The sequence below is a fragment of the Lactuca sativa genome, chromosome 8, assembly GCF_002870075.4.
Source record: "Lactuca sativa cultivar Salinas chromosome 8, Lsat_Salinas_v11, whole genome shotgun sequence".
In the NCBI taxonomy this organism is placed as follows: domain Eukaryota; kingdom Viridiplantae; phylum Streptophyta; class Magnoliopsida; order Asterales; family Asteraceae; genus Lactuca; species Lactuca sativa.
The window spans coordinates 279947581-279968156 of record NC_056630.2 but is presented as its reverse complement, the minus strand read 5'-3'; the positions used below and the strand labels follow the sequence as shown (position 1 = coordinate 279968156).

The window sequence follows — 20576 nt, the reverse complement described above, 5'->3', positions numbered from 1 at the left end:
TGGTTCAACAAACCACGTACCTCCATAGTACACATCACGTAATCAATGGTTTAACATATTACCTTGCTTCTAATTTTTAGTTTTACACTAATTTTTATCCATCTTTGCAGTATCATAACTCCAACATATTATCTCTACAATTTATGAACTTTATATCACATGAAGACGGAAAGAGTATGCCAATTTCATTAAGATACTTTTAACCAAACATTTATGGGTCTTAATCTACTAAATCATGAAGTTGGCATTCAAAATCAAAAATTTCCCATTTTATGCCCTCTAATTATTACAACTTACATTAACACACTTATAAGAATTAACACACTTATAAGACTCAAGATTTCAAAAGTTCATGAAATTCATAAATCGACTAAATTACACTTATAATCAATATAACATTTGGCATAGATAATGACATGAAACCATAAGTACCTTGTAGGCGTGTATATTAGGATAATGACTCTCGCTCGTGTATATATATATTGTATTCATATAAGATAGTGATCATCCATGATCCACTGCAAATAACCACACATAGATATAACATATCCATCAACATAATAAATATATATATATATATATATATATATATATATATATATATATATATATATATATATATATATATATATATATATATATATATAAAATGTAAGTGTACTAGATGTTTTAGATATAATGGGTATACTAGGTGTTTTAGGTGCAAGAGGTGACAAATAACATGACTTTTAACATTTACTGTTGTGGGATATAGAGTTGGCTTACATGTGGCCCCCAAACATCCTAACACCTTTTGCGTCCCTTACACCATTTGCATCTCTTACACATCTTACATCTCTTGAGCTTTAGGCTCGAGGGAGTGATACATAACATGTCACATCAACTTTTTGGCTTCAACCTAAGCTCTACATATGATTCATCTAAACTTTACCATGGCATAAATATGAAATGCAATGATGCCTATTTAATAGCACATACCAATATGCAGTCTCTTCTCTATCTTTTCGACGTAGGAATGATGTTTGATCGCCTCATCTTTGGCATGCCACCGTTGGGGGGTTGTGTATGTTCCATTGTTGAGCAAAGGCCGGGCCTTTTTGTCGGCACTCCTCTTAGTCTTATTGTCACAAAATACCCCAAAGACGGGTGTAAAAAATGTAATACATGATGATAAAATAAGTGAATGTTACTTTGTTTTATATCCTTGGCGATATTAAGAGACAGAATGTAATACATGATGATAAAATAAGTGAATATTTACTTTGTTTTATATCCTTGGCGATATAAGAGACGACCAAAATTGTTTTGTATTGAATAACATTTTTCAATAATAAAAATAAAACCAGTTCATTAAATTGTATATTAATTAAGCGGTTGCCAATTTTCACAACTAGAGGAAACAATAGACACAGTACACACACGATCCGTCACGTGCGATACACGGGCAGAACGAATCTCCTCCCGATTTTCAACTATACAAAAAGCCAGCTTTCTCTATTCACACATCTCTGCAATCATAATATTCTTTATCCATGAACAAACAAGAAAATTATGTGGCTTCACTCGTTTTGTTTACATCTCTAACCACTAATCTACCCCTACCCCCACCGCCACCCCACTCAACCGATCTTTCCCACCTCTTCTTATGTCTTATTTGTCCCCTTTCCCTCCATTTTTGTGACTCTCTGATCATACCCTTTATCTCCTCAGATTCACTCATCATCCCTCCATCTTTCAAGAAACTTAGAATCACGGCTTTCTTGAAGTTCCAATACCCCTTTGTCACATGAATCCTCTTTTGGGTTTCCTCAAAATCAACTTCTCTTTTTTGGGTCTTCTTGTTTTCCAATAAAGTTTTCATCTTGATCTAATCTTGGAAATAATTCGGGGGTTCTGTAAATCTTTGTGTTGGGCAAGTTAGGTCTACTTTGATTACCATAACAAATTGAACTTTACCCAGAGTTTAAAATTTAAAACATGCCTATGTATTTGTGCTTTCTAAAATTAGGTTTCTTGTAGTATACACAATCCCTTTTCAATTTAATTCTAAAAGAATCCCATAAATTTCTACAAAATCAACTCTTCTTTCTGCGTTATTCCTGTTTTCCAATAAAGCTTCCATCTTTGATCAAATCTATCAAAATAATTCACGGGTTCCTAAATATTTGTGTGTAACCCTTAGATTTTACTAAAATCAGTGCCTAAATCTCTTGTTTTTTTTTCGATGGCTCCTTCATATTTTCCATTAAGGTGGGAAAGCACCGGTGATCAATGGTGGTATGCATCTCCAATCGATTTAGCAGCAGCTAATGGTCACTACGATTTGGTGAGAGAACTCCTTCATTTGGACACAAACCTTCTCATAAAACTAACATCTCTCCGCCGTATCCGGCGGCTGGAGACGGTGTGGGACGATGAAGATCAATTCAACGATGTTGCAAAAAACAGATCAAAAGTGGCAAGAAAACTTCTTCTTGAAGGTGAACCCAGAAACAGCCATGGCCGTAACTCACTGATCAGAGCTGGATACGGTGGTTGGCTTCTTTACACGGCGGCATCAGCCGGTGACGTGGGTTTTGTTAAAGAACTGTTGAAAAGAGATCCGTTGCTTGTTTTTGGTGAAGGCGAATATGGTGTTACTGATATATTGTATGCTGCTGCAAGGGGGAAGAATCAAGAGGTTTTCCAGGTTTTGTTTGACTTTTCTTTGTGGTCAAAGGGGGGAGAAGTTGGGTCTGTTTTTAAATTTGAGATGATAAATAGAGCTGTTCATGCTGCTGCTAGAGGTGGGAGTCTTGAAATCTTGAAACAACTTCTTGAAGATTGTGATGATGTTTTGATGTATAGAGATTTGCAGGGTTCTACTTTGTTGCATTCAGCTTGTGGCAGAGGTCAAACTGAGGTATTCAATCTGCTAATAACTCTGTTTTGATTAGTGTTTACCTAATTACATTTCTTTTGCAGATAATAACAATATATAACCTGAAAGTGTAAAATGCTAATAAGTTTAATTCTACATTGCTATTAGGTGTATAGAAATGTAAGTATGTTGCTATTATGAGTTTACAAATTGATATTATCTGCAAAATGCATAAGTTTTGTCGTTATTATCGGTAAAGAAATATAAAAAACGATTTCCTACAATTTTCCATTCTACCAATTGATAGTGCAAATTGCAAAACACGTTTATGAGGAAAATAATGTACTTTGGAATATTTTTTGGCACGTGAAAGTTGTTATTTTCTATAGGTGTGGCCAAAATTGGAAATTATGCCAAAAACATTGAAATTTCTCACCTAAATTTGCCTTTTTGCTGGATGGAAATTAATTATTTATCGGCATTATGTCAACAAACTAGAGATGTTGCTATTATGTAAGTAATTGTAAGGATGGTGTTATTAGGTGTAAAGAAACCTAACTATATTGCTATTATTGGCTTACGAATGTTATTATCGATAAAAAAAAATGTAAGTAAGTTGCTATTTTAGGTAAGGAAATGTAGGGACGTTGTTGATCATGTGATTATTGATCCTAACAAGAGCTATCATGTTGTGTAGGTTGTGAAGTATTTACTTGAATCTTATGATCTTATCGGCTCAAAAGACACACAAGACAACACGCCATTACACATTGCCGCCTATAATGGTCACTTACAAGTGGTGGAGCTTTTAGTTTCATCATCTCCATCCCTAATCCCATTAACAAACAACCACGGTGACACTTTTCTTCACACAACAATCGCCGGATTCAAAACGCCTGGATTCCGGCGAGTTGACCAGCAAATCGAACTCATGAAGCATCTCGTGAGTGGCAAAATTGTAAATTTAGAAGAAATTATCGATGTTAAGAACAACGATGGTCGAACCGCGCTTCACATTGCCGTAATCGAGAACATCCATTCGGATCTAGTCGAACTCCTTATGACTGTTAGATACATTGATTTGAACATCCGAGACGTTGATCGGATGACACCCCTTGATCTCCTTAGACAGCGGCCGAGATCAGCCTCATCAGAGATTTTAATCAAGAGGCTGATCTCGGCCGGTGGGATTTCGAATTACAACGATTATATGACCAGGACTGCCCTTGTATCCCATCTGAAAACACATGGGATCGGGGGCAGTCCTGGAACTTCCTTCCGAATCCCGGACGCGGAAATCATATTTTACGCTAATCCGGATCGCGAGTCAATGTACTCGGGCGAACTGAGTCAGTATGGCTCACCCGCGCGGTCAAACTCGGATTACTGTGACCGGGAATCGGGAAGTGGGCCCGCCAGACGGTTAAAGCTTCTTTTCGGATTTGCTCGAAGAAAAGAGGAATACGATGATTGTGATTCCGTAAATTCTCTCGGTTTGAGGAAATTTAAGCACGAAAATAGACCGATTTCATATCGGGAAAAATACTCGAAATGCTCGATTCCAAGCCCGTCTACAAAGACGAAGTTTTCGGCTGGGCTAACCCACGGGGTGCTACGGGTGCAGTCACCATCGAGCCAGTTTTCAGGGTCATCTTGGTCGTCGGGGTCAGATATTGAAGATGATGATAAAAGGCCTTCAAATGTTGTGATCAAGAACTATATGCGGTCTAGCACAGGCCCATGGGTTAGCCGTGACAAATCGAAGTTCCATAGGCGGCAGTCTTCATTGAGCAAGATTTTGATGAACCAGGTGTTTTGTTTTGGTGCACAGGGTCTAGTTGTGGATGAACCGGTTAGGCGTTCGAGCCCACGTCAAAGTTACATTGGTTCAACTGCCTGAATATAATATGTATATATATAGACACGATCTGTATGTATACAATAATTTTTTTTAATGTAATATTTTTATATAAACATTATGAGGACGATTTTACATTTTATTTTCTTGGCAAATACACACCATAAATTTTCGGGAAACACCCTGTTTGCTAAATCTCTACCCTCAAATTGTCCGACTTTAAGCAAGTCTGCAAGGATGCTTTAAAACTTTTATATTTGTGAACTGCATTTTGAAAAGTAGAAACAAAAAGTTTGATTTTGTGTTACTATGGGAATTTAACATTTATGTAAAATGCATATTGTTAATACTAAGAACTTACGGTTATCGACATAAAAGTACTTGAAAGTTTTATAAATGATAAAAAAAAAGACATAAAAGTACTTGAAAGTTTTATGTTTGGTTATAAATGATCAATTAACATTTTTTTTTGGACTTTTAGACAATTAAACTCGAAATTTATACACCTAAAATACCATTTTGTTCAAAATTAGGTTTCCTAGTTACATTTCTTATGTGTAGATTGACTTCTAATGTTCAAAGGTTTTCATTGCCACATGGACCAAACTATTGCTGAGAAAATTTTGAAAATGTGTATTAAGTTTCACTGGCGAACCAAAGAAGGCCGGACTTCCAAACCCAAACCGGTTCTGTGCACTTTTGGTTTTCGGATAACTTTCTTTCAAGAAATGGAGATGGACAAAAATAGATATGAACATTCAAGCAGAGCTTCTAACAGGACCAAACAGTTCAGTTACATAGAGCTTAAAATAGCCACAAATGGGTTCCATTCAAATAGGATCATTGGGCATGTTGCTTCTGGGTTTGTTTATAAGGTATTTCGGGCATCCTCAGGCAATGCAACAGCTGTGAAAAGATTAAAGTATTCTCAAGAAGGGATGACAAAATCGCAATTTGGTTAGCCTCTATTTTGATTTATCTTCATCAAGAATGTGAGCAACAAGTGATTTATAAAGACATTAAAGCTAGCAATATGACGTCGGACGCAAATTTCAATGCACGATTAGGGTGTTTCGGACTAGCCATACCGGAGACTCCTTCGATCTGGCCACCAACACCACCACCAGGCGACAAGGTTCGATTCCCTATCTGAAAGTCGATTTTTTATGTTGATTCAACCAATTACAGGTTAGATTAGGTTCGAAGGCTACACAAAAGGTTCGATTAGGTTTTAGCAATGATGTATGCGTCAAGATGAGATCCAAAATGGAGGTGAACAATATAATGGTTTCTAAAATGAGACGAGATCAATAATAGAGATGGGTGGGGTGATGATTTGTACATCAAGATGATGATTTGTGCATCTGCAGGTGACGACCTTGAGTTACTGGGTCTTTGAGCATCCATTGAAGATGAATGGTAAGAGTTGCAACTTTTCTCATTTGATTTGCGTTTCATTCCTTAGGTTCATCATATGACTAGGTGTGAGACCCATGTATTACATGAGTTTATTTAAAAAAAATTAAATATAAAATTTTAACAATTTGAAAAGTTTAAATTTATAAGAAAAATGAGGAATCTTTTGAATTATTAGAATTAAAGAGGCTTTAATGTATTAGATACATTACCTATATAAAGCATTTGTAATAAATACTTTACATATATATTATCTTACATATTAAATGTGAAATTTTAATTTAATAAAATGAAAACTACAATAAAATGAAAAGTGGAAAATAGAAAATTTAAAAATGTTAGAAAATGTCGTGTCCAAATGAAGGAGAAGAGGACATGTGACAAAAAAAACCTTCATTTATTATAGTAGATATGTCTAGGTGGTTGTGGAAACCTTTACTATTAAAAATAATCTACACATCATCATTTTAACCGGAAGCCTGTTAATTTAAAAAAAAAATAGTATTTTACACGGGTAAATTTCGAGATTGATGGTCTAGGGGATCAAAAAAAAAAAGTTAAATATTCATTTAAAATCAAACTTCAAACTTTCACGTTCTTTTATGTCAATAGCCCTTATTATCTTCAAATCCTACCATTCACATTTTTAATTTCATTTGGTGAACTATTTATTCTTTTAAACCCTAGTAATTCGTTTTACAACTAAAAAATCTAATGCAAGCCTGAGATTGAGTCTTAAATATTTATTCATCTAACTTAAAATCAAACATTGAATATCGCAGAAAGCCTTCGTAGACATAACGAGCACTCTGATTAATCGTACCAACCATTACGTTATTGTATTGTTCATCCAAGAATTATGAATCTAATCAAAAATAATTGTTTAATATACAAATGGTCTCTCTCTCTCTCTCTCTCTCTCTCTCTCTCTCTCTCTCTCTCTCTCTCTCTCTCTCTCTCTCTCTCTCTCTCTCTCTCTCTCTCTCTCTCTCTCTCTCTCTCTCTCAAAATCAAAGGAGGGATGCCACCCTCCGTTCAAGCTACTTTTAGCAGCCTCTCCACCTCCTTCTTTCTTCATAAATTGCCACCCTTAAACACCCTCTACTCTCTTGTTTTGCATTAACCAACACACCCCAACACCTCCCTAACCTGTTGTCATCCTCTATTATCAGTAATAGTAACAGAAAGCAAGGGAAAACCGGCAACAGGAGGTTGCCGGAGTGCCTACTGCCACCTCCTATCATCCAAGCACCACCTACCTTGATGCTTTTGTAGTGTTGTTGCCTAGCTTTCTCTATCTCTCCCTTCCTTCCTCTCTCGTCACCCATTGCCAATCAGAATAAACAGTGAAGGCAACAAAGTTGCCACCTCGTCACTCTCCCTCTTTTCTTACTTCATCGGCAATGAGGACCACCATAGCCAATGGTGGCAGTCCCTCCGCCTCCCTCCTATCGTAACCCACCACCACCCAACATCGTTGTCGCTGTTGCTTCCTCTTGGTTCCTCGTCGAGCATCAGACAACATAAACAAAGTAGTAGGGCCGCCCACCGCCACCAATCGCAGCCACCATCACTACTGCATTCCGTCGTCGTTGCCTTGCTGCCGTCGGTAAGCCGTCTCCGCCCTTGCAATTTCGATTTCGATAAACCTTTTTCGATGTCCAGTCGAGACCAAGAGACCAAACGATGAGTCTCGATTTTTTTGTTGAATCTCAAACCTGCAAATCACGATTAGTAACGAATTTGGTTGAAATTGGGGGTGAGTTTTTGTGTTCACTGTATAGTTTAGGGATGAACGAACTTGTTTTGCCACATATTCCCATTTGATTTTGGGTTTTTGAGATCTATCTGATGAAGATGAAAGGAAGCAGGTGGAGAGAGAGAGAGAGACCCTTTAATATTAAATAATTATATATTTTTTTCTTTTTGTTTTAAATAAGGCAAAACTTCATAAATGGTCCCTGTGGTAGTGAAATGACAGTAATACCCTTCACTTAACGGCCAAAAGCTAACGGAGTTAGCGAAAATGACCATTTGTTAAAAGTTTTGAAACTATAAGGACCATCTATGAAGTTTTCAAAAATTAGGGACTAAACTTCAGATTTTTAGAAACCACAGAGACCATTTTTGAAGTTTTGTCTTTTATTAATGATAATTAGTCACACTTTATAATGAAATCGTCATTTTTTTTCCAAAAGTGAGACTACGTTGTTCTTAAAAAGTGTCACCATATGTCTAAATTCTTGTAGTGTCATGTCCATGAAACTTTCACCTTGACACATGCTACTAAGTGTTTTGAGTTGCACATAAATCTTTGTAACACCCTAGAAGTTTAAGATGATAAAGATGAATTTTGACTCCATTATAGTTAATCGTAACTTTGTTTGTGACGACACCCAATCCCGATGCGTTATCATCCAATTTTTGATCACGTGTGAGTACTTAGGTGTATATATTCTTCCCCACGAACTTCATGTTAACATTACATGTAGGAACTTGGGTGGGAGCAGCCTCAGGTTTTATAGCCTCCCTTGAAAACCTAGGCATGTTTGTATGTAGACGTGGATTGTCATTCTGAATATTGCATAAATAATTCAACAAGGTTTCTGGTTCAAAATCCTAATGAATCTGAAGAAGGCAAACATATGTCCCAATTTGTTTTTCTTCTTTGCAAAAAAATAAAAATAAAAATAAAAAAACATCAACAACAACACCCACACAACCACAAATATTCCATAATTCACGTACCGAAAGAAGATGCGGAAAATTAGGAGTTTTTGACCATAATGGGGTTGTTGAAAAAAATATTTATCATTTTAGTGTTCCTTCAAAAATATTTACCATTTTAATGTTTTTCTCATTTTTTTTTTTTTACTTTTTAGATTCCTTTTCAGTTTTTTTGTTATTTTAAATATCGTATTTTTTTTCTCTTTTATTCCACATTTTTATTGTTTTTTATATATATATATATGTTTAAATGACAACTTTCATTTTAGTTTTTTTTTACCCTTTTTTACTGTTTTTTAAAATAAATGTTTTTTTTATCTTTTCTTTTCTGTTTTTTTTAATATTCATTTTTCTTATACAACATTTTTACCAACAAATTTTAGCGTCAACATTAAAAATCATCAAAAAACACCACTATAATCAAATTTTAATGCACAAAAATTCCAACATTCACATACAATGTTTTTAAAATATAAAAAAAAAAAAAAAAAAAAAAAAAAAAAAAAAAAACACCTCAATATTGTTTCTTTCAAAAAGAACACCACAAAAAAAAAAAAAAAAAAAAAAAAAAAACTTCAACGTTGTTTATTACAAAAAGAAAAATATCACAATTAGCTTGACCTTGAACCGGTAAAAAATCATTACCTGTAAAAAAAAAAGAAAAAAAAAGAGAATAACCACAACAAATACCATAAAAATTATATATATATATATATATATATATATATATATATATATATATATATATATATATATATATATATATATATATATATATATATATATATATTTAAATTACCTTGGCATAGACGGACATCGTTTTCGATTATGTCCCGGTTGCCTACAAATTCTACAAAGATTGACATTTCTTCCTTCTTTAATATCCATGCCATTTTTTAGTCTTGTTGAACGAGGACGACCTTTTTTATTTCGTAATAGTTCTAAATTTGGAAGTAATTCATTAAATGGTGATTGTGGCCAATACGCTTCATGAGGAAGCGGGGAGAACTCAGATGCCCAAGTAGCATAATAATATTCAATCGAGTAACATCTATCAACATATTGCCAACTATTCAAAGAGAGTTTGGCACATGCACTCAAGACATGAGAACAAGGATATTTAAATGCCTCCCATTTACCACATGTGCAAGTTTTTTGTTCCAAATTAACTACTTGCACATTTCGACCTCTTTGAGTTATCAACTCAAATATACATTTTTCTCGGTTAAAAGATCTTAAGGAATGTGCACTTGCTTTTGCCATCAAAGCTACTTGTTTTACAACATGTGGAGTATGTGTATCTCCATGAGCTTGAGAACTAGATCCTAAAGGACGTCTCACCTCAAAATAATGCACCATTCTATAGAATGTAAGTTGCACACAAGCTGTGATTGGTAAGAAACGAGCACCTTTAAGTACACTGCTGAAAATCTCTGACAAATTTGTTGTGAGCAACCCATATCTCCTTCCACCATCATGTGCAAGTGTCAATCTATTCAGTGGATGACTCTCCAACCATTGTCGAGCACGTGGATTTAACTTCCCAATTTCTTCCATGATGGAGTTGAACTTTCGAATTTGATTCTGACTCCCGGCACGATAAGCTAAAGCTTTCAATTCTAAATTACGAAACTTGTCATAAAAGTTGTTGATGAAATGTCGTAAACAATACCTTTAAAATTAATAATAATAATAATAATAATAATAATAATAATAATAATAATAATAATAATAATAATAAAAATAATAATAATAATAATAATAATAATAATAATAATAATAATAATAATAATAATGTAAGTTAATGAAGCAAGTTATTGAAATGTCCTAAAAGAATGGTTAAGAAATATAACAATACCTATGAAAACTACGTGGCTCTAACCATGGAGATCCATGCTCATTGACAGCCTTAAGAATTCCACCATGACGATCAGATATTAGGCATATGCCTTTACGGTCTTTCACCACATGATTCTTGACATGAGAAAGGAACCAATCCCAAGTATCATAAGATTCATTTTCTACAATAGCAAATGCAAGTGGCAAAATTTGATTATTGCCATCAACTCCCATTGCAATTAGCATCTTACCCTTATATTTACCATACAAGTGTGTGCCATCAATACTAATCACCGGTCGACAATAGTGAAACCCTTTGATAGAGGGAGCAAAAGCCCAAAAAACACGCCTAAATTCAACTTCATCCACATCGTTCGATCTTGAAACACACCATTCAACTATAGTTCCTAGATTGAACTTTTGAAGTGCACCTAGATATTTTGGTAAAGCGACATAAGACTCTTCCCAGTTTCCAAACACATGTTCAGTTGCTTTTTGCTTTCCAACCCAAACCTTCTTATATGAAGGAGTATAGCCCAAATTTTCAACTATTTCAGCTCTCAAAGCCGGAATACTGATAGAAGGTTGCTCTTTTATAAGGTGTCTGGTTTCCATAGCAATCAAGCTTGCATCTAGGTTCGGATGGTCTTGAGAAAGCTTATAGTGTAAACAAGTGTGCGGGCCGGTATACGTTGTGATTTCAAAACAACCACTACATTTACGTTTACTTGCATGAAGTTTCCATTTGCAACCTGATTGTAAGTACAACTTGCATCTTAGAGTCCAAATAGTTGGGTGTGACTCAATGACCTCAAATTGTCTATGTGTCCTAATGCTATGGATCTTGATTGCTCTAACAAGTTCCTCTTTATCCTTAAAAGAATCTTTTCCCAACTCTCGCGTAAAATATTCTTACTCGTTGATTGTGTCATAATCCAATTTTCATCAATAGTCAAATTTGTTCCTTCCATATTAGTAAAAGTTGAGGGTAATTCAACATTATTGTCAAAAGATTTTTCATCATCATCTTCTTCAACAATTCCATCTTCCAATATTTCATTTAACTCAACATCATTGTCTATATTCATCAAATTAGTCAAAACAGCAGCTTGAGAAATTATAGAAAAATTCTCATTGTCAATCATATCTATAATAGAATTCATCTACAAACAAACAAAAACAAGCAAAAATTGATCAAAAAATGATCATATGAATTTGTGATAACAAAAAAAAAAAAGAAACATAATGCAATCAATTCCATCAAAGATTAAAAAAAAAAAAACAAGCTGTGAAGATGGGGAGGCAAAATCGACACATAAATTGATCAAAACAATAATCAATTCCATTTACAAAAGCAAATAATCAAAATAGAAATTGATCAACAAGTCTTCCTAACTAGAAGAAAAATTGAGATAAATAAGAATAGAGAAGCAAAAAAGCAAACATAAACTTAACAATTGGAATCCAAAAGCAAACAGAAAACTTAAGAATCGGAATCAAAATTGACAACTTCACATACCTTGCAGTCGCCGACGACGGACGGGGGAGGTGCAGCGGCCGGAGATGGTGGACGACAACAGGTGAATGTTATCGTCGTCCACCATCTCCGGCCGCTGCACCTCCCCCGTCCGCCGCCGGCTGGCTGCGCCTCCTCCATCGTCGCCGGCGACTGCAAGGTATGTGAAGTTGTCAATTTTGATTCCGATTCTTAAGTTTTCTGTTTGCTTTTGGATTCCAATTGTTAAGTTTATGTTTGCTTTTTTGCTTCTCTATTCTTATTTATCTCAATTTTGCTTCTAGTTAGGAAGACTTGTTGATCAATTTCTATTTTGATTATTTGCTTTTGTAAATGGAATTGATTATTGTTTTGATCAATTTATGTGTCGATTTTGCCTCCCCATCTTCACAGCTTGTTTTTTTTTTAATCTTTGATGGAATTGATTGCATTATGTTTCTTTTTTTTTTGTTATCACAAATTCATATGATCATTTTTTGATCAATTTTTGCTTGTTTTTGTTTGTTTGTAGATGAATTCTATTATAGATATGATTGACAATGAGAATTTTTCTATAATTTCTCAAGCTGCTGTTGTGACTAATTTGATGAATATAAACAATGATGTTGAGTTAAATGAAATATTGGAAGATGGAATTGTTGAAGAAGATGATGATGAAAAATCTTTTGACAATAATGTTGAATTACCCTCAACTTTTACTAATATGGAAGGAACAAATTTGACTATTGATGAAAATTGGATTATGACACAATTAACGAGTAAGAATATTTTACGCGAGAGTTGGGAAAAGATTCTTTTAAGGATAAAGAGGAACTTGTTAGAGCAATCAAGATCCATAGCATTAGGACACATAGACAATTTGAGGTCATTGAGTCACACCCAACTATTTGGACTCTAAGATGCAAGTTGTACTTACAATCAGGTTGCAAATGGAAACTTCATGCAAGTAAACGTAAATGTAGTGGTTGTTTTGAAATCACAACGTATACCGGTCCGCACACTTGTTTACACTATAAGCTTTCTCAAGACCATCCGAACCTAGATGCAAGCTTGATTGCTATGGAAACCAGACACCTTATAAAAGAGCAACCTTCTATCAGTATTCCGGCTTTGAGAGCTGAAATAGTTGAAAATTTGGGCTATACTCCTTCATATAAGAAGGTTTGGGTTGGAAAGCAAAAAGCAACTGAACATTGTTTGGAAATTGGGAAGAGTCTTATGTCGCTTTACCAAAATATCTAGGTGCACTTCAAAAGTTCAATCTAGGAACTATAGTTGAATGGTGTGTTTCAAGATCGAACGATGTGGATGAAGTTGAATTTAGGCGTGTTTTTTGGGCTTTTGCTCCCTCTATCAAAGGGTTTCACTATTGTCGAGACCATAAGCTTTCTCAAGACCATCCGAACCTAGATGCAAGTTTTTTCTTTTTGTAATAAACAATGTTGAAGTTTTTTTTTTTATTTGTGGTGTTCTTTTTGAAAGAAACAATGTTGAGGTGTCTTTTTTTTTTATTTTAAAAACGTTGTAGGTGAATATTGGAATTTTTGCGTATTAAAATTTGATTATAGTGGTGTTTTTTGATGATTTTTAATGTTGACGCTAAAATTTGTTGGTAAAAATGTTGTATAAGAAAAATGAATATTAAAAAAAAAACAGAAAAAAAAAGATAAAAAAAAACATTTATTTTAAAAAACTGTAAAAAAGGGTAAAAAAACTAAAATGAAAGCTATCATTTAAACATATATATATATATATATATATATATATATATATATATATATATATATATATATATATATATATATAAAACAATAAAAATGTGGAATAAAAGAGAAAAAAAAAGATATTTAAAATAACAAAAAAACTGAAAAGGAATCTAAAAAGTAAAAAAAAAAAAAATGAGAAAAACATTAAAATAGTAAATACTTTTAATTAACACTAAAATGGTAAATATTTTTTTCAACAACCCTATTATGGTCAAAAATTCGAAAATTAGAGATGTATACCATGATTGCAATGTTTAATAATTGCCTCTCCTTCGAATAATTATTATTGAATTGACCTAATCTTTGGAACACATACGTTTGCTTCTTTCCATGAATAGTCGTCCACTCGTCATCTCCCATTAGACCGTAAACCGAGACCACAAAAAAAAAAAAAAAAAAAAAAGTCGGAAAGAGGCCTTCACTAGCGTTTGCATCCACCGGAAACACCTCCGATCGTCGAAATCGCCAGAGTTCAAATACGAATCCCAATTCATTTTAATTTTAGTTCAAATATGAATGCCAATTTGTTCCTATTGGGGATTGACTATTGTTAATTTGTTAATTTTTCATCACTTGGTTAATGGTTCATTTTAATTCTTAAAGGTTATAAATTTAAAAACTCTTAATTTTGTATGTGCCAATTTCGAGATGTCGAATACAACTTTCCGAATTGAAGTTTCGTGACTATAATATTATTCTAGTAAAGTTCAAAAAGAAAAAAGATAGACTTAACTTTGTTTGCGGGTTTTTTTGTTTTTAGAAATTTTGTTAGATTTCGAATATACGGAATCCGATTATCATATGTATAACTTAACACCCGTTTCAGATCCTAGCCAAGATATAAATCCTATTATAACAAATAGTTTTATATCTCTATACTAATAAAATAATAGTTTTTTTGTCATGTGTCATCATATTAGACATCTTAATTAATGTGTTGACACTTGTCAATCTATTAGTTCTCTATTTTAAATTTATTAGACATCATCATTAATTTGATGCTATTTGTCAATTTATTTATTCTTTATTTTAAATTTTAAATTTTAAATTTAAGTTTTATATTATTGTTTTCATTAATTCACAAATAAAAAATGTCTAATATATATTAAAAATTAATTACATATTTATTTGAATCAACGATTATAATTTCATATAACTAATAAAAACATCTCTTAATTAATAATTTATTTAAAATAATTGATTAATAATTTTGAGTTTTTACTATAAAAGTTTAATTAATTTTATAATCGTGGTTCCCACGGGTTATAAACTAGTGTAATATATATTAATTATATTCACGTTTAACAAACTATTTTACACTTTTGCTTACAGAAAAATGTTTAGAAAATGTTTTTCAAAAATAATAATTATATAACCTTATTTGTGCTATATAGTTAAATATTTGAATTAAAAAATAATAATAATATAACCTTGTATATATTAAATGAACAAAAAGAAAAAGAAAACCAGTGTGAATTATGTTTTGAGTTATGAGTAGATTGGAAATAATAATATTTAAATATATAAACAAACAAAATGTCAAAAAAAAGCATTAAAAATTTTATTCGGACAAAATATCAAAAATACTTGAAAATTTATTCTAACAAAACATCAAAAAAAAATATAAGCTAACAAAATGTAAAAAAAAAATAGTAGAAAATATATTTGAATAAACATAAAAAAATCTAAATCATAAAAAAAATATAGATAAATAAAATAAAAGCAATAAATATTAATAGATAAAATTATATAAATAGTTCCTATAATAGTTCCTGTGACAATCGCAGAAACAAATTACATAAATGGTCCTTGTGAGGGAAAATATATAATTTCATGTGGGACTTAATTGAAAATATAACACTGTTATCCAAAATAACATTCCGTGTTCATTTAAACGTGAAAAGGACCCCATCCAAAATTATTCAAAAAGACCTACAAGGATCCAAACCATAGGGACCTAATGTGTAGTTTTGTCTAGAAGAAATTTATTTAATAATTTTCCGAGCATCAAATATCAAACTACTATAACCCTTCACCTTCTAATTCCTTGACCTTTTCACCTCTCCTATGTTTGACTTTTTTTCTTTTTTTTTAGAAAACCGCAAATATATCATTAATAGAGGGCAACGCCCAATAGCAAGGAGCAACAAAGGCAATAAGTAAAATAAACAAGGACGTAACAAAGAAAATTAAGAAGCAACAAAAGTAAAAGATGAAATACACCATTCCGTCCACCTCCCACATGAAACATTTCCTCTGTGTTTACACCAATTAAAGACGAGTGAGATTATATTGTCCGCCAGTTTAGTGAGATTCATCGCGATACCCTTCAAAACCTTATCATTTCTTGATATCCAAATCTTCCAAATTAGACAGTAGAAAATAGAGATTAGAATATCCTTCTTCTTTGGGCAATTCCCCCACGTAGCAGCAAAATCAATGAAATCACATACACCTGTGAAAACCTTGTCTCCAATTCCACACCATTTAAATATCCAATGTTGTACCTCTCTAGCATAGTCACAGTTGACTAACAAGTGATCAACTGATTTTGATTCCGAATTACACATTGGGCAACCCAAATTAACAATAGGTATACTCCTTGAAGCTAAGTTTTCCGCCACCGGAATCCTGTTTAATGTTGCACGCCAAACAAAACAGCGCACCTTCAAAGGTACTGTTTTTGTCCACCCAATTGTCTTTCCCTTGTATGCAATTAGTTTTGACTCCAGGAACTTCCTCATTCTATTTACAGTGAATTCCCCATTAGGATTGAGAAGGAAGCTGAATCCAAAATTGAGTTTTTCCACGACATTCAAATTTCCAATATCCGTGTATAACTGCAACAGTTCGTTTAATTCAATCGGCCCTGACGGTTCAAATCTCCACATCCACGAGAAACCATTTGTGGAGAGTCTATCGCTCACTGAGCAACATTTGACTGATTCCAGCGCATATAAATTAGGGAATTTGGTATAGAAAGGAGTTTTACTACACCAAGGATCCTTCCAGAACATTATTTTAACATCAAACCCCGGGATGAGGGCGAAAATGTCAGTCCAATCTATGTGAAGTGAATTAGTATCTCTAACTGCCTTATAAATATTGCACCAGACTCCGTTTGATGATTTCCTCGCTATATAAGAGGCAGGTTTGTTGACTAAGTTGTGAATGCTTACAATAACGCTTCTCCATAGACCACACTTTTCATTCATGAGTCTCCACCACCATTTAAATAGCAATGCAGTGTTCTGTGCAAAAATTGATCCTACACCTAAACCACCATCGGATTTAGGGGCAATGACTTTATTCCAATCTACCCAGTGAATTATTCTTTTCAATTCACTACCTCCCCATAGAAATTTGCGCCTTATTTTTTCAATTTGATCGATGATTCCCAATGGAGCTTTAAATAACGACATATAGAACGTGGGGAGACTATCCAGAACAGACTTGATGAGGGTGAGACGGCCCCCAAAAGATAGGGAATTGGCTTTCCAACTAGAGAGCTTAGAAGATAATTTATTCAGAATCGGATTCCAGTTTTTCTTAAGTGCCATGTTAGCACCAACCGGTACTCCCAAGTAATTAAACGGAAATTCACCATGTCGGCATCCAAGTGCTTGAGCAGTACTGGAAAGATTTTCTTTATCAATGCCCACACCAAATAAGCATGACTTAAGAAAGTTGACTTTCAGCCCCGAAGAAATATGAAAGCACTTCAGAATCCGTGACAGATTTTTAAGATTCTCGTAATCCCATTCACCCGTAAATATTACATCATCAGCATACAATAGATGTGAAATAACAGGACCGTCCCCGGGTAGTTTAATGCCACGGATAATTAGGTTATCGCAAGCACTTTTCACCGCAATATTTAGCCCTTCCATAGCCAATATAAAAAGAAATGGCGACAGTGGATCCCCTTGTCTCACCCCCTTGGATATTGAAAATTTTTCTGTGGGAGACCCATTAACAAAAACTGAGGCTTTTGCTAAAGATAAGTAGCTAGAAATCCATCTCCTCCATTTACACCCGAAGTTCATTTGTTCCATGACTGAGTCTAAAAAACCCCAGTTAATGGAATCAAATGCCTTTTCAAAATCAATCTTGAACAAGAACATTTTTTTCTTTTTTTGTTTTGCCCAAGATATGATTTCGTTTATAATAAGAGGACCATCATGAATGTGCCTGCCTTGAATATAAGTTGTCTGAGTCTCATCAACCACCTCCCTGATTACCATCTTCAATCTAACAACGAGAAGTTTTGCAATCACCTTGTACATACATCCAATAAGACTGATGGGTCGATAATCACAGAGATTTAGTGGATCAGGTATCTTAGGAATTAGTGTGATATTTGAAGAATTGCAACCAGGTGCAAGAGTGCCGTTGAGTTCAAAGTGCTTAACAAATTTTGTTATGTCACCACCAATGGTATCCCAATGGGCTTTAAGGATTTTGAAAGAGTATCCATCTGGGCCAGGAGCCTTTTCACTTCCGCATTGCCAAACAGCCGATTTGATCTCTTGGATCGAAAACTCAGATTCCAATAAGCTTGATTGACTTGCAGAAAGTTTCTTAAATTTGCTATTGATGAATTTTGGTCTATTAGGCCATCTCTCACAGAATTTGTCGGTAAAGAATTTTAAGATCTCCGCTTTCACATCCCAGGGGTCTGAGTTCCATACACCATTAATAGTTAAACCATGGATTCTGTTCTTCCGATTTCTATGCTTGAGACATCCATGAAAGAATCGGGAGTTTTCATCCCCATCTTTAACCCATTTAATTTTTGCCTTCTGCTGAAGATCAAGTTTTATTAATTGCTCAATCTCCATAGTCTTGTGAGTCTTGTGTAAGCCTTCCTGTCTTGCCTTTCTTTCCCCTTCAGACAGTACACGAGATTCCGCAATAACGTCTAGTGGTTCCACTTGTTTTTAAGATGAATTAGAGTCTCTTGCTCACGGTGAGATTTCAACCTGCTCCAATCACGAATGGCATTTTTTACATGTTTAAGTTTGGCGGCCAAAATTCTATCGGCGGTACCAAAACCCCTAAAGGAATCCCAGGAACTTTTGAATAACACGTTAAAATCTTCTAATTGTAACCACGAATTGAAAATCCGAAATGGCGGCGGCCCATAATCACAGTTGGAAGGCCTTAGGATAATAGGAGCGTGGTCAGAGTGCTCACGGGCAAGAGTAGTGACTGAGGTGAGTGGCTGTAAATTAATGAAATTTGAACAGACAAGGAAGCGATTGATCTTACTCAATTTGTGTCCTTCCTCCCTCAGAAATGTGAATTTGGATCCCCCCATGTGAAACTCATGTAATCCTTCATCCACGATGAATTTATTGAAATCTGCCGCCGTCACTTTACAAAAAACAGAGTTGAATCTCTCGTGAGCAAATCTTACAGCATTGAAATCTCCAAGAAAGATCCAAGTGTTTGCAGGGTGTAATTTTTTAACAGTCGAAAGCTCCTCCCATAACGCCCTCTTCTCTGCAATAGAATGAGGTCCATAAACATTTACCATCGTTGTTACACCTGTCACCCCCTTCCAATTTCCCATGATGACTATATAGTTTTTTGCTTTAATACAATTTACTTTTGCGAAGATATGTGGATCCCAAATACAAAATAGGCCTCCAGATCTACCAGTGGGATTTACAGCGTCATAATCAAAATTTGACGAGCCCCAACACCCAACAAAATCAATAGTGTTGTAATCTGTTACTCTTGACTCTTGTATTCCAATGAAATCAATATTGTCTTTGATTTTAATTTTTCTTATCCAATCAACCTTGTAGGATTCACCCACTCCCCTTATATTTAGACTTAGGGAATTCATTGTTGACTACCTGATTCACCTTCACCCACACATACTTTGGATGAGATTCCCTCCAGAATATCCATATTGTCTTCATTAATAAGGAAACCCACCCTATTGCCGACCTGGATAAGTTTCCCAGTCTCATTAGAAGATGAGCAATCGTCATTAATACTGGTAGAAGCTTGCGATCTAGCAAGGACATTTAGATCAATAGAAGGTACCGATGCTTGCTGATGATTATGAGGGAAAGCAGGTAGAGAAGCTGGTAGGGGTAATGAAAGGGGCTGCTCAAGGAATTCAGTTGTGAGGCATCGAGCTGGAAGTGAGCTCAAGAATTCAGGTTGACCACGACTATCCAATTTACGCTTTTTAGAAACGGATCCCCCAAAGTCATCAGAAGCGATATTATTCCCAAGAGTTCGGATCTGATCTAGTGGAACTGAATCAGATTGGGCTGAAGGGCTTCTGAAAGAACCATCGGGAGATGTGGGCTTAGCAACGGTAGTATCGATTAAATCATCCAAGGGCATATTGGGAATATCACCCATAACAGAGTCAAGATTTTGAGACATTCCGTCTACCCCAATTAATACACTTTTTGGTCCATTTCTGGCTTTGACTTTTCGAATTCCACCGTCGCCGGAGTGCCATCGGAGACACCATCATCTTGTTCCGATTCCATGACAATTTCTCCTTCTTCCAATTCCTCATTCTGATGGCCATCTACCCAGGTATCTGAGATTCCATCTTCTCCAAAG

General features: G+C 34.5%; 2 protein-coding genes across 2 annotated transcripts; one reads left to right on the top strand and one right to left on the bottom strand.

The window, feature by feature from the left end:
* The first annotated feature begins 1507 nt into the window (after positions 1-1507).
* Positions 1508-4897, top strand: LOC111918312 (uncharacterized). Its single transcript, XM_023913992.3, has 2 exons — positions 1508-2902; positions 3558-4897. The coding sequence occupies exons 1-2, from the start codon at positions 2225-2227 to the stop codon at positions 4758-4760; spliced, it is 1881 nt and encodes a 626-aa protein (XP_023769760.1). The 5' UTR covers positions 1508-2224; the 3' UTR covers positions 4761-4897.
* A 4605-nt stretch (positions 4898-9502) lies between these two features.
* LOC128127989 (uncharacterized) lies at positions 9503-11315 on the bottom strand. Its single transcript, XM_052766742.1, has 3 exons — positions 10720-11315; positions 9661-10533; positions 9503-9506 (listed from the first exon to the last, which is right to left on the bottom strand). The coding sequence occupies exons 1-3, from the start codon at positions 11313-11315 to the stop codon at positions 9503-9505; spliced, it is 1473 nt and encodes a 490-aa protein (XP_052622702.1).
* Positions 11316-20576: the final 9261 nt, after the last annotated feature.